This window comes from Pinus tabuliformis, chromosome Q (assembly GCF_031772625.1).
Source record: "Pinus tabuliformis cultivar Carrire ecotype Pingquan chromosome Q, CPIR1, whole genome shotgun sequence".
In the NCBI taxonomy this organism is placed as follows: Eukaryota; Viridiplantae; Streptophyta; class Pinopsida; order Pinales; family Pinaceae; genus Pinus; species Pinus tabuliformis.
The window spans coordinates 986,184,669-986,200,783 of record NC_142296.1 but is presented as its reverse complement, the minus strand read 5'-3'; the positions used below and the strand labels follow the sequence as shown (position 1 = coordinate 986,200,783).

The following is a 16,115-nucleotide window of genomic DNA, read 5'->3' as shown; positions in this document are numbered from 1 at the left end:
CCATGTTGACAAAAGACAATAGAGAACCCTCACCTTCCAGCTTGGTTTTCTCCCGAAAGGATTTCCTGGATCATATCTTGGTGTTTATTTCAATTAGTGTGTGTTTGTATTTCACTGTTCTCTATTTATTGAACATTATCTATTGCATGCATCAGCAGAAGAAAAATAATTAATAAATCCAGAAATATAAGGAAAATTAATCCTCATAGTATTTATTTAAGATTTCAGTCTATTTTTATTAGATCTGTTGTGCTGAACTGTCCAATGGAATATCCATAGTAGTTTCTAGATCAAACTAAGAGGGCATCATGAAGACATCAATAACTGGGGGGAAGCCATAAAGTACACGTGCATCTTTAAGTGATTTTAGAAATAGAGACTATGACTAGTGTATTACGAGGTTACATCTGGTGGTTAGAATTAAAGATTACAAACCTAAAAATATATAATTAGCTTACTACTTTTTTTGCTTTTGGAAGGTCAATTTATTGCATGCTGAATGCTCCTTACCTTGAGATCAGATGATTTTATTGAGCAAGTGAATGATATTTCAGTGAAGGTATACCCTTTTAAGTAAATAAATGTTTGCTTCTGTTTGAGGTCAGTGGAAGTTGTAGCATTTTTGAGTTTTGAAGTTTGAAGCATTCTAGCATTGGGATATTCCATGGTAATACTGGCTACTAACAGGAACGAATGGCTGCACTAGATGCATGAAAGCAGCCTACCTAGCTTGCTTTTGTATAGAACATCATGCACCTGTAGTGAACTTTCTGTAGTGAATCAAGTTCAGTGTTTTTTTCTTGTTCCATTTTTGTGAATAATTTTTTGATAGATTTTGTAACTATTGCTAATTAGTTATTGTCATTCAATAAACAATATTATTATTCAACGTATTGTGACAAAGTTTTTTTTATCAGATTCGTTGAGAAGTCCTCAGGGAATTCATTTTAATGTTTATAAAGTTGCCAACTTGCGTGTTACTGAAGTAAAGGATACTATGGTTTGCTTTTTTCCTATGCAGTTCCAGGCACATCTAAGTCATGGCAACTCTGAAAACTCTTAAAATCAAGACAGGCACCTGTAAGCGAGTTCTCAAAGAGCTTCATTCATATGAAAAGGAGGTTGACAGGGAAGCTGCAAAGACTGCTGACATGAAAGAGAAGGGTGCTGATCGCTATGACCTTAAACAACAGGTACATAATCTTGTGCTGGAATTTAAGTGCAGTATATGCCATTTGTTGCCCAAATTGTTGGATTCCATGTGCAGAGCTCCAACTTTCATTTGGCTTTTGCCCAAAGATATTAAAACTAACGGCTGATTTAAAGGCACAAACATAAACTTTTGGGTGATATGTTATTAGTAATCATAATTGGCTAATATGTGTTTTTCCATTACTACCTTGTTTTAAAGGTGTGTGATGATATTTATGTAAATATTTTACATTGGTCAATTTTAATTTGATCATTTATGGTCAATGTAAGGGCCAATATACACATCAAACTTTTGGATAATGTGTTATTAGTGATCATAGATGAGTTAATCTAAATGTTTTTTCATTATTATCTTCTTTGATAAGCAGGTAGTGATCTTTTATATAAATATTGTACATTATTCATATTGACATCATATATTAGTATTGTTGACATTTAAATTTTTCTAGTTATACCGTGTTAGTTGTCCCAATTAGTGTTCTTTCCATCTCTAGCCTTATTTGATAAGCATTTGGTGATAAATTCTATGTAAACATTGTAGCTGAATCACATTGACATTCTATGTTACCATCACTGACATTTAAATTGATAATCATAACATGTTAGTGGTCCCACAACGTTGTTAGTCTGTTGATAATTGCCTCTATACCTACTTCAAAACACATCATGAGAATTTTAATGCATTCCTCCTATTTTCTCTCATACATTTCCTTTGCAACTTCTAGCATATGTGCGTTGTTAGAAGTTCTGTGTTTGTTTTCTGACCATTCTAATATATAGTTGTTTCAGATCTTGATGATCACGCCTTGTGTGGGAATTTCACTATCTTCTGAGAATCTGGTTTTATTCACAGGCCTTGTGTCTGCACCTGGTTTTGCATATTGAACTTTATACAACTGTTGCAATGATATGAGTCTACCCAACTATTGCAATGATATATACTTTACACAACTGCTTTGTGTGGTTCCTATGTCATCCCAATATTGTTGTTAGGAGCTTTCCAACACATCTAAGCATACAAAAGGAAAAAAAGCTTCTCTAAACTGGACAGCCTGTGTAGAATTCATTAGCCAGTTAGACTTTTAGTAGCCAAATTGCAGAGGGAAACTTACCCATGGGTATTGTTTGGAGGAGGAATCTCTCCTTTAAAAGTTGATCTGGATAGCCATTATTAACTAAGTCTTGACACATTGGTGTGCATGAGATCACAGAGCCAAGGAATGTAGAATTATCCATTGAGACTACAGGTTATATGACTATATGCACTTAGCAGTCTTTGGATTCTATTTTTGTATGGGTTAAAGATGGTTATATTCTTGTGTGTGCTTGGGTTAAAGGAATGGTTTCTAGTCCTGTGTTGGGTGTAGGGTGATCTGGACATATTGAATGAATGTATGGAAGCCTTTGTACAAATTCCTTCTTTAGTTTGAAATCTTTTTCTTAAGTTATCTTTGATGGTAGATTTGTTTTTTTAAATAAATGTAAGAGGGTGTCTTTTTTGGTTTGTCTGCTTTCCTTGTAATCTTTCCTCCCTCCTTTTTATTTTCACAGAGGGACCCTTTTCCCTTATTGTATTGGATAGTAAATTGATTCTAAGGTTAGTTTCAACATGTACACATGCATTAGAATTTAGGTCTCATGGATTGCTCCTCTTGCTTATTGCCCACTAACAAGCAGCCACAAGTGGTCTCAAATCGAGACCTAGGTCCGCATTAGTGTCCAACAAGGGGTTCATTGTAGTCTAGGTGTTGGCATTTTCAAATGCCTGGAGAGGTGATGGTCTCACTTGAAGCATTGTATCGAGAGATAAGGGATTCCGTAGGGCTCAAACGACATGACTAATACATCCATTTCCCATCTTGATGCCTATTTTAAATAGTAGTTACCTCTAAACATCAGATCACGAACTGCCTTCTACCCATTCAACTATTGAACATTATCATCTAGATCATCATTCACCTAAATCTAAGTACACAACATTTATGCCATCAGAAGATTACGATTGAACATAATAGATAAAGTTTAGAAGTAAAATACATCACCATACAATATAAAGGCAAATAGAAACTGAAAGGGGGACCTCATTCCATTAACATCAATCATGATCCAATACATCATTACATAATAGTGGTTCATTCACCAGGGCACATTAGTATTACAATCCAAAATATGACACAATATCTAACATCCATCCCACATATCTAACTAATATTCAACTAAAATCTAACCCACAAATAGGTTGTAGCTTGTACATTGATACATTCCTGCCCAGAATTAAGAAGACTCATTCAAACTCAATAACCATTACTTTACTTTCAATTCCTCATTTACGAATTGGTTGATATCTTTTCTAAATTTTGCCTAGTGTCTTCAGTCTTCTGTCTCTTTGCTCTTTAATGCCTTGAAGTCATGCATTATCTTGGTTTTTGTCTCGTTACCTCTAACACTATATTATTGCCAATAACCTTCATTCCTGGTGGCGTAACTTGTCAATCACGCATCTCTCAAATGGTTGCAATGCAACTGCTGAGTGTAGAGGTAGCTCGCCTCTCTTGGAAGATCTTCCAATACTTTGACATACATTGCAAGTTCTGTCATAATCTTTAGCACTTTTAAAAATGGCGCGCCATCATAGGCCTGCTTGCAATACTTTCTGCACTGTTGCTTTTCTCCCATGTTGGCCTTGTGCAACTCCATTATGGTATTCCACATCTCAAAGTGTTCATGATCCATCATGCAACATGTGATTATAGATGCCCAATCTGTGTAATTAGTAATTACCCCATGATCAATTGTTAGTTTGCATCCTTAACAACTGGTTTTTTCTCGTCTTGTATATTCCTTGATTATCAGTCCCATTGTTAGAAAAATATCAATATCTTCCGAGTAGTCTAGCATGGCTTCCTCCTTGAACAGGTCAAAATCTAGTCATTGATCATTGAGTAAGCCTTGGGTTCCCTAATCTAAATTCTTGACAAGTGGTTTGGTCCAACATTGTTCTTCCAGGCTTTACAGTTACTTTGACATCAAATTCTTGGTTAGGAGCTGGTGAGAAATCTAGGGCAGATTTGTTTAATTTGATTTCTCCACTATTTGACCATTTCTTGTGATTTATTATTTTCTTCTTCTTAGTAGTTATGTTATTATCACCAAGACAATTGCCAAAAACACAAAAACACCAGAGAACACATGATGTAGGTGCTCAGCCAGGGCAAAACCCCTATCTAGGGGAAAACCCAGTCAAGAATTCTTCCTTCTGTAGATTCATATGACAATGAGACAACCAATACCAAGACAACGACCTCCTTTCCTCCATCAAGTCAGCCTCTTTAATCTTACTGAATTTGAAGGTCAAAATCTTCATGATGTGGGCCACCTTCTATTGCAGAGTTTGGCTTCCTTTCATTTCAGTGGAATTCCAGATTTCGGCCTCCTTTCATTCCTATGTAATTGCAGAACTTTGGCCTCCTCTTACTTCAGACTTTGGCTTCCTTTAATTCAAACTTCAGTTACCTTTATTCACTGTGGGACTTTCGGCTTCCTTCATTACACATTTAGGCTACCTTCCTTCAAACTGCGGCTTCCTTGTCTGTGGGATTTCAGAACCGAACTTGCTCCTCTTCACTGGAACTGGATGAGCTTACTTGGTATATATAGTCGTTGGAGCCTCCTTAAAATAAGCCGACATGATCATTTGAAAGGGATTGAATTTATATAGGCCGATTTGTTATTGTTTATAAGCCGACTAGTAGATAGTTGAGGAGGCTGACTTGATGGGGAAGGAGTAGGACAATAATTTTCTTTCTTGACTTGAAGGAGCCCAAGAAGGGTTTCTTACAAAAATAATTTTGACTTTGACTCAATAAAAATCCTAGAGCACACAATGGGTGCTTTGACCTATTGACTATTGACCCAAGCATGAAACCCATGCTTTAACAAGTCAATTTAATAAAATTTATTTTGCTTTCTTTTGATAAATATATTTCATTTTGACTCAAGTACAATGAAGACCAAACCTGGTTACATTCTTCAACACTCCGTCTTAACTAGGGAGGTATTCATACTTACATATGTCTATGGAAGATCTCAAAACACATTATCTACAAAGAGTTAAGGCACTGCAATGCCATAGACTAGATTCTTGACCAAGGCAATCTATCCAAGGTCCTCAAAACAGTTTAGGCACTCACGGTGCTACAGACTAGATTCTTGACCAAAGCAATCTATCTGGGTGGGACTGAGATGGACTAAAGCTTTCAGCGAGTCTAGGTACCATCAAGCTTACTTTATAACCATCAACCCAGGGATCTAGGTGCGTATCCAAGGTCAGAGCTTCATGACCAATATCACCCTCCCTCTTCGGGATCTAGACATCAATACATATGCTGGTCAGATATCCTCCCAGGCATTTTACACACTCAATGCCTCAACACATCAAATCTCTCTAACCTTAAGCATGCTTTTTTCAAAAACCTTGAGAGATTTACCTAAACAGTCACAACCCCAATCAATAACAAACTTTTCAAATACTCATGAGTAAACACAAACCTTTGGGGTATTCTGACTTCTTGATGCTGCCTCACAATTCATCATAGTAGGACTTCAAGGCTTTCCAAACAAATCTTGACAAAGGTTTCCTCAATCATCCAAATTCCTTTCCTACTTAACATGCAACAAGCAAATCCAACTTTCCTTCTTTCAACATCACCTCAATATACATTCTCCAATTTCTTCTTCAAGGTATCCATATTGACTAAAATATGCCCTCCCTCTCAACTCGGGAGATATACTCTTTTCTAGGCTCCCTCTTAACTTAAGGAGATCGAATTATTTTCTATGACATCGAAGAATCTTTCATGGCTTCCATCCTTCTTGATCATCATCATTCATATAACTTCCTTCATCATGCTTGTCAATCAAATCATCTTTACTTGCGAATATCTTCAACATCTTGAAGATTATGTACCTGTACAACTTAAACCGCAAGTACATATATATAAGCATGAATTTAACTTTATCAAGATCATACAATAATGGAAGCATTAGACTTTAGACATTAAATACCTAAACTTAGTTAGGTTCATAGTCACCAAGAGACACATACTTTTAAACTTCAACTTCTTTCACGGGTTTTTGTTACAAACCCTAAATCACATCAGTAGCTTAATCAAGATATCAATCTCATTATATCTAGGGCTTTAATATCTCTTTCAACGATATGACAAATTCTTTTATATATAACAAACCCTAGAAACAATTCAAACAAGTATAATTCAACAATGCATCTAACAACTTTCAGAATTCATATGTTAGACTTCCTACTAGGATTTAGTGCAAACGCTAGATTTCATACATGAGCTTTTAAGCTTAAATCAAAACCAATCACAACTCAATTTAAAGTTTCAACAACATGACTAGCTTCTACTAGGATTTTGTTGTAAACCCTAGATTCATCATCAAGACTAAACAATATCATCCTAGAGTATCAAACTTTGACTAGGGCTTAATTACAAACCCTAGGACTTATGACTATCAACAATTAGGTCTACACACATACATATCTAGGATTTCATAATCATGCACAAGCAAATCATAACAACATATATTAGGCAAACCCAATGACACAAACATATTGATCAGATGGACATCATTTAAAATAAGGGTATTGCTTATAAACCCTACCAAACCCTAAAGATCTAGGGTTTCAATACATAACACAACAAACCCATATTTACCAAAACTTCACAGGTTTGGGATTTTAGACATTACCATCCAACCCTAACAGATTAGGGTTTCCATAACCATATCAAAACCCCAAACATGGCATTACCATCAAAAAATTCAAACATTAAAAATAGCATTTTCTTGGACCTCACCAATAACCCTAAGTAGGCTAGGGTTTCACACATTATCATCGACATACCCATAATTTAGGGTTTTATAGAGAACCTTTTTAGGGTTCTATAAGAATGACCAAAGATACGAGGATGGTAGATTAATCTAAAGATTAATCACCTGGTCAAGAATCTTTAAGATTCAAAATCCTAGGCATGAACGAGTTAGTAATGTAGAACAAACCTCTTAAAAATTACCGTACCTTGTAATATGAAGAAGATTTACTATAAGTCTTTATACGTAACTTGATTTACTCCTTTTACAAACTTGGTAAGTTTAATGAAGGGTTCCCTCTGAAATATGATAACATCTTCATAGTTCACCTCCTTATTTGTCAATTCGTGCTTTAAGGATTTGATTTACCAGGTCATCATTCTTAATATATTCCTGCAGTATTTCTTGACAAGCACAAAATATGCAAATGCAATGGCGTGATAATTATCTAAAATTTTCATTACAAAGTCTAGACATCATTTATTCTTGTTCAAGAAATTTAGTTCTAACTGTCCTTACATACCTTTGTCTTGATATTCTATTGAGCTTGTGGCTTGTTCTTGCAATCTGCATACACATGTTAGATGACTAAAGGAAAAAACATAAAGAGCAGTCCTAATACTTGATGAAGATTTTGAATTGGTCCTTAGATGTCTCTTCATTGACTGTAATTGAATGAAATTCTTTTATGTTGATTGATGTAGACAGCTTCCCTTTTGAGATAGGATTTGCTAAACGGTAGAATCTTCTTTTACTTCCTTAAACTAAGATTATGTTTTACTGATTTGGACTTCTTAGAAGTCTTGGCTGCAATGTCACTGTAAGGCTTGACCTTCGTAAATATATATATCGTTTTTCTTTCAGAGAAATTTATTTTGACTCCCTCAATTATAAAGATGGCTGTAGCTTCAGGTCTTTTGAATGTTCTCAATCAATTTGACTTTTGTTCCCTTCCTTTAGAATGCACTTTGTTGGAAATTTTAAGTATTGGATTCGATCTCCCTCTAATCATTTGCACAAGAACTTATACTTCGTACCATCTTAGGTGACATCAAGAATTTGGATGGTAAAATGTCATGAACATATATTACTTCGGATTAGCTTTGGATGGCTCTTTGACTTGGAACTCAGATGTCTCTTATTAGTCCTTGCGTATTGTACTCCTTTTGATAGTAATTTATCTTTAGTCCTTAGAACTTGAATTCTTGTTGAAACAGTTCCAGACCCTATCCTTTGAGCACAGAACTTTGCTTCCCTTATGGACTCGGTTTTGAATAGACTATAATCTTGGCTTTTCGGAATTCTAGAATGGTGTCACTGAAGATTTCTTTTAGATGCATTTAATCCTTTAGTTCAGGCTTATGGCCTAGTTACAGGGATATGTTCAGAATTGACTTACTTCAAATCATTGCTCCTATGTACTTCATGACAAGGCTTGAAGCTCTATTTCTTTTGCTCAAGAATGATCTTCTAGTTGCCTCAAATTACTTATCCTTAGCTCTGAAACAACGTTGAGAAATCTAGGGCAGCTTTGTTTAATTTGATTTCTCCACTATTTGACAATTTCTTGTGATTTATTATTTTCTTCTTCTTAGTAGTTATGTTATTATCATCAAGACAATTGCCAAAAACAAGAAAACACCAGAGAACACATGATATAGGTACTCAGCCAGGGCAAAACCCCTATCTAGGGGAAAACCCAGTCAAGAACTCTTCCTTCAGTAGATTCATATGACAGTGAGACAACCAAGACCAAGACAACGACCTCCTTTCCTCCATCAAGTCAGCCTCTTTAATCTCACTGAATTTTAAGGTCAAAATCTTCATGATGTGGGCCACCTTCTATTGCAGACTTCGGCTTCCTTTCATTTCAGTGGAATTCCAGATTTTGGCCTCCTTTCATTCCTGTGTAATTGCAGAACTTTGGTCTCCTCTTACTCCAGACTTCGGCTTCCTTTAATTCAAACTTCAGCTACCTTTTTTCACAGTGGGACTTTCGGCTTCCTTCATTACAGATTTAGGCTACCTTCCTTCAAGCTGCACCTTCCTTGTCTGTGGGATTTCAGAACCAAACTTGCTCCTCTTCAGTGAAACTGGACGAGCTTACTTGGTATATATAGTTGTTGGAGCCTCCTTAAAATATGCCGACATGATCAATTGAAAAGGATCGACTTTATATAGGCCGACTAGTAGATAGTTGGGGAGGTTGACTTGATGGGGAAGGAGTAGGACAATAATTTTCTTTCTTGACTTGAAAGAGCCCAAGAATGGTTTATTACAAAGATATATTTTACTTTGACTCAATAAAAATCCTAGAGCACACAATGGGTGCTTTGACCTATTGACTATTGACCCAAGCATGAAACCCATGCTTTAACAAGTCAATTTAAATAAAATTTCTTTTGCTTTCTTTTGATAAATATATTTCATTTTGACTCGAGTACAATGAAGACCGAACCTAGTTACATTCTTCAACAGGAGCCACCTACAAATGTGGTTCTCCAAAGCCAATTTATTCACCAGGTGTTTTAGTGGGGCATGATCTATGAAAACCATGAAATGTCCCACAAGTTACAAAAATAAGCCCTGAACTTCTGTAGGGAGTAGACCATGGCCAATCCTTCTCTTTCACTAGTTGTGCAGTGGCACTTTGCTTAGATAATTTTCTGCTCGTGAAATAGACAGGATGGTCCATCATCCTTTCTCTAGGTTTTGTTATTATTGCTGCCAGTGCAATACTTGAGGCATCTACATGTATATGGAATATTAGAGTCCAATTTGAAAAAATAAGAATTGAGGCATTTGCTAGTTTTTCTTTAAGATGTCCAAAGAGGCTTGGGATTTGTTATTCTAGGAAAACTCCTTTGTTTTCTTTAACAACCATTCGACAGGTGTGGTTGTTACATTGTACCCGCTACTGAATCTTCTATAGTATATGGTGTGTCCAATGGTTGATTGCAACATATGGACAGTGGTTAGGGTTTCTAGGTTGAAAATTCCAACAATCTTAGCAACATCCACTAAAACACTATCCTTATAGACAACATAACTGAACAATGCATTGAATGGCATGTAGAAGATGTATTTTTTCATATTCAAAGATACCTGTAGTTTGTAATTGATGTCATCTCGCAAACATGAGATACAACATCACTACATGATCCTTTATGGTGAATTGTAAACAATCCAGTGATTGAGATACTCCTTCAAAAACATGAATGTATTTGCAGAATGCTACTATAATGATTATGGAAAATACTACTGGGGCATACTTCAAGCCAAAATGAATGATGTTATATGCATACGAAGCTCATTTTGTGGCGAGGTTGTTTTCTTTTTATCTTCTTCTGTTATTTAGATTTGATGGTACCATAAAAACCCATTAGTGAATGATGTTAATGTTAATTTTCCATTGTTCTATGCTGTCACAATCACTTTAGCCCAATTCTTAACTTCAATTAGCAATCTTTCCAAAACAATTTAATCTTCCAATGATCAATAGCAATTGTAGATAGAACAGTGAATTCAATGAATACAATCAAGAGCGATAAGAGACACAAGGATTTGGTCAAAGACCAGGGAAAATACCCACAAGGGGGACACCCCTTTCAAATTCTTCTTATTAGATTGTCATCAAATGTTCAACAAAGAGATACAATGATTCAATTCATCAACAAAAAGAGTCAAAGTCAATTCTTTGACTATCTACATGATCAACCAACCAATATCCAATAGATGAGCTGTAAAGTCAAATCTGGTATAGTTATGCAAAAGTCAACAAATTCAGAGAAAAACAACCCTGTAGCTCGCAAATCGCAAAAAGACAACTTTCAGTAGCTGTGGAATGACAATTTTCGGTAGCTCACAGATCACAGACTTTTTGTAGTTCGCAGATCGCAGAAGACAACTTTCAGTAGTTGTAGAATGACGACTTTCATTAGCTCGCAGATTTCAGACTTTCAGTGGCTCGGCCTTGCAATTTCAGAAGTGTACGAACCAATGAATGAATGATGTGATGTGAGATGAGATGCCTCCAAATGATGTCAAGTGATGTCTATTTATATGTGGTCAAGGGGGTCGAATTTCCTCTTGTTGACCACTACTGGTCAACTACCCATGCAGTACACCTCCTTTCTGTTGGCAGAGAAGGGTAGCTCCTGAGCGACATGTCCGTGCCAGCCTACAATCATCGACAGCTTGATCTTTCCTGTTGTAAACCCAGTCTGCATGTTTGAAATGTAAATAATCTAAGCAGATCAGAGTCATGTATGTAAAGTTGCCTAGGTGGACCTAACTTTCTAATGACGATCTGCGTCCCGGGAGGTTTTTAGTCTCACCGATCCATGGATCGGCAGAGTTTTCCTTCAAACCCGACCCCAAAGCCGGGATGCATTTCGTTATTAGGACTTTAGGAGAATCCTAGCGTGTTAATCTGCTAGATTATAGTTGTGTCGCAGATCTGGGTGGTCTATGTTAAAGTGGGTTCGTCCCCTTAAGATGTAAATTGTAAAAGTCATGATGTAATGTGTCTTGAGGGTCGAGAAATGTTTAAATCCCCTCATGAGTCCTAGGTCCTAGGTCCTAGGTGATGATTCCAACGGCTGGGTTTGATGATCCATCTTAAAATAAATTTAAATTTAAAAAAAAAAAAAAAAAAATTTAAAAATTTGAAAAAAAAAAAGAAAAAAAAAAAGAAAGCATAAAGCAAAAACCCTAAGCAATAAAATAATAATATTTTTGTGGATCACCCAAAACTAGCCGTTGGGATCATTTCCTTTATGTAGGGTCTTAGGTGGTCATTTTCAGTTTTATCTGATCTGTGAGTCTGTACTGAAAGCTCTCTTGTAAACTGATTTCTGATTAATAAAAAGACTTTGGGGTTCAAACTGGCTGGTGTTACTCTCTGGAATTGCTGTGAGGTGTTTGAATTTCTGCATATTTAAGTTTTCAACAGTTAAAATAGCTGATTTTTTTTTAGAGCATTGTGAGTACAGGTATCTTGCTCACGTGTTTGGGTCTGAATGTTGTAGGGTTTCTGGAAAATGGCAGGTATCTCCATTTTCTCTTGAAATCTAGCAGCATTTCTTGCCCTTTTTGCTGATGCTGGCTTGAGGTGTGCAGGGAACTTTTAGGTGAAGATTATTTGTGGGCGTTTGGGGAAGTTCTGGGTTGAACCAGCCGACTCCCACAAGCTGTTCTGTGCAGAGCCCAGTTGTTGGTGCCCTGGGTTAATCTTTTAGAGTTTATTTCCTGTTTTACATGAGGGATTTTCTTTATTCTCACAGTAAAGTTCAAATGTTTAATATCTTGAAAATGTTACTGCTATCATGGTTAAATCTGGCTGTTCTAGAGCTTTAAAATTTTGACTTTGGGTAAATTTTGAAGGGTTTACTGTAAAATTTTGTGGATATCTGCTAGAGTTCTTTTCCTGCAGGGTATCTGTCATCAGGTGATGTTGCAGTTCAATTTTAGTGACCAGGTCGTGGGTTAAGCGTGTTATTTCCGACTGCTGCTGAAAACACATTGTGCCAAAGTGAGAGTCAAGCTTGAAAAGGTGCGTTCTGCATGCTTCAAGTCATCCCAGGTATTTACAAAACCCCTGCTGTCCTTTTAAAACTGCAAGCACAACACTGAGGAACGACAGAGAAATTCTTTTTGAAATACAATGGAAGCATGACTGCATATATAACTTAGGTTGTCGATTTGGATATTTTGTGATTTGATTTCTGGCAAACGTATTGAGTAATTTCATCAAACCAGGCAAGCCATGCTCAGATGAGTTTCAAATGATTTTCGTTTATGCTATCGAAATCTTCATGTATGCACAGTAGCAGCTAAATCGATTTCTCTGGTTTTGATTATTTTCTGCATCTCGTATCTGAGGCAAGTGCGTGTTTTGGAAAGCGTCCTGGAGGGTTCCGCATGTGCCATCGTTTCTTTTGCCTGCTGTTTTTGTCAATCTATCAGTAAATGCAGCGTTTTCTGAGCTCCACCTTCCACATCGACCTTTCTTAAATCGTCCAAGCCTGCTCATATACCTGGTTATGCTGGTGACGTTTGTGAAGCCCTCGATCTCGCCTTTTCTGAAAACCCTGTCACGTAAGCCGTTTTTAACATGCTGAGTTCCACGCCTTATCTTCGTTTGGGTGCAGCCGTTTTCGTGAATCCCCTTCTCATGTGAGTTTGCTAGGTTTTGACCTGCGTCTTTGCCTTTGGGCTTCAGCGTGAGTGCCAGCCCGTAACCCTGCGTTCTCCGTTTCAGCTCTTTTTCCCTTTGCGTATATCGTTTCCTTTGATTTCGATGTGTGTTTTTTTTTGATATCGTAGGCATAGGTTTGTAAATTTTGTTTTACATAGTTTAGGTTAGGTGTAGAGTTGGGTTTATTTTTTTATGATAAAAAATCTAAAAAAAAAAAGAATCAAAAGGTTTTGAAAATTTAAGTCTTTCGCTTTAGTTTAAAGTTTAGGTTTAGATTTAGTTTTATATTTTTTTTTTGTAGGTTAGGTTATATTTTGTATTAGCTTTAGGATTAGATTTAATATTAAAATAGACTTTGGTTTTAGATTTTAATAGTTTGTTTTGATTTAGGAATTAAACTTTAGTGTGATAGTTTAATTTTATTATTTTCATAAAAAAAATAAAAATAAAAAAAATAAAAAAATAAAAAAATAAAATTTTTTTTTTGGAAAATTTCTTTTGCCAGTTTCAGCCTTTTTTATGCATGCTGTATCTTTCACGCTGAGATTTGAGCACGAAATTGATATCTGGTTTCTCTGTTGTTTGAAGCAATTTATTTCTTTTAGTTTGCTGGATATCGTTGTTTGAAGAGCGTTGTGGTTTTACTGAATATTTAAAGCATTGCTCTCTTTATCTGATGATTGCTGGCCGTGGTTCATGTTCTTCGATCATCTAGCTAGTAATCATTTAGACCTCTTAAGGCACTGGTCTGCTCAATTCATCGAATCATTTTAGTGCTTATTTCAATCGTGCATCTCGTCTCCCAGCCCAACTACTTGGCAGTTGGCCTCCATCTTTTCCAGGGACTACCCCCCTTAGCCATGGGAGACAGGCTTAAACGGAGAGACCGGGGATCAGAGTGACAGCCCCCGGTCTGAGCGTTGTCGTGCCAATCTGCGCGACAACATTTTTTGGCGCCGTTGCCGGGGATAGAGTTTTTCTGTCCTTGGTCCTTGTTTTTCAAGCTCTGCTGTGCGTAACTTCTTGTTCAAGTGGCGACTCCACTTCCATTATTATCTGCGAGAGTGTACACTAGAAGACATCCAGGCAGTCTGTGCAACCCCACTCCGGATCCTGAAAAGGTTTACAGGGTGCGATCACACAAACTCGCTTCTCGTGCACTCCTTACAAATCTTGGACAAGAAGCCCTTTCTGACGTTCATCTGCTCTTTAGGGGTCAAGTTAGGCGCAACACCATGAGTCTGTTTGCCCCTTGTGATTTTTCTAACATTCCTGGAGCCCCCAATGATATTCCATCTGTTGGGATAGACAAATTGCCTAGCTTTCATGGAGATAATGCCATTACTGTTAATTCCCATCTGCGAGATTTCAACATATGGATGGCTAAGTATGCTAGATCTCCTGATTTTGATCATGAAGATGTCAGGATGACCCTTTTTGTCTTGACTTTAGGAGGTGATGCTCATGACTGGTATACAGAAAAACCTCCTAATACTTTTGACTCTCTACAATCACTCATTAATGCATTTAGAGAAAAATTTGGAGATAAGAGAGAGGGAAGACATCTTGTAAGGGCTCTTACTCTGATGAAAAAGAGAGAAGACGAAACTGTTGAAGAATTTAATAGAAGGTTTAATAGTATTATTAGAGAATTACCTCAAGACTATAAACCTTCAGATAAAACTCTCCAAGATTTTTATATTGACGCCTTCGGTCCTGAACCATCTTATGAGTTAAGGCGTGCTAAACTTACTGATTATCGAGATTGCCAAGCCTTAGCTGTAGAACTTGAGAAGGACAAGGCAGCTTCGGGGAAGTCTGAAATCCCAGGTTATGACAGGGCTGCTACAAAACTGAAGGAGCCTAAGGGAAAAGCAGTCCAAGAGCCTGAAAATGAACTTGTTCTCAAATTGCTTCAGAAAATTGAAACCATGGAAATTAACCATAACAAGGAGATAAACACTTTGCAGAATAGGTTGATTCAAATGGAAAGAGCGCAACCGCAAAATTTTCAGCCTCGAAATAATAATAACAGAAATAGTAACTGGCAAAGAAAGGGTCAATCTAGTGAGCAAAGGCCCCCTAATCCGCTTACCAACCTGGTGGATGATGCTCCTCCTTACTGTCGTGCTTGTGCTGATTTTCACGAAGAGTCCTCTTGTCCCATTATCAGAAGACTTCTCGATAATGGAATGCTTGGGACAGGTGAGCAAATAAACGTAGTAGGGAGCAAGTTTCCTTTGCCCATGAATGATTGGATAGAGGTTAAGGAAAGGAGCTATGATGTTGTGAATCCTCAATCTGCTTTTGGTATAAATAACCTTGAAAGCGAAGATGACATTTTGGCCAGGTTATATGGTGAGAAACCCTCTCCTGAGAAAATTCTGGAAATTGCTAGAGATAAGGGTTTAACATACCAGAGAAGGGATAAAGATCAGAGCGGAAATCAAATTCCTCCTCGAACTTTGAGCCCTGGTATAAACTCTGGAATAGATGTCGATTTGGGGAATTGGTTTAATAATGCTAAAATCTGGGTTCCCGTGTCTGAGATCGCTAAGATCCCTTCCCAAAGGGACAAGTTACTAAAAGCAATTCAGGGTCCTCAAGTCAACGCTTCTCAGCAGAAGATTCGTGAGGTTGACTATCATGATGCTCCTATTTATCTGCAAAGCGTAGATGCTGATAACAAGGATCATCAACCCTTCTTTATCACCTTATTAGTCAATGGGTATAAATTGAATAACTGCATGTTGGATTCAGGCGCATCTGCTTGTGTTATGACCAAAAGGGTTATGGAACAGCTTAACTTAAGAGT

General features: G+C 36.9%; 1 protein-coding gene across 1 annotated transcript in view; it reads left to right on the top strand.

Moving 5' to 3' along the window:
- The window catches only part of LOC149222792 (tubulin-folding cofactor A-like), a 110,221-nt gene that overhangs the window by 39,445 nt on the left and 54,661 nt on the right, over nt 1-16,115 (top strand). Inside the window, exon 2 of the mRNA XM_089385631.1 lies at nt 1,022-1,193. Within this exon, the coding sequence (XP_089241757.1) occupies nt 1,041-1,193 (153 nt within the window). The 5' untranslated portion in view covers nt 1,022-1,040. The remainder of the gene's footprint in view (nt 1-1,021; nt 1,194-16,115) is intronic.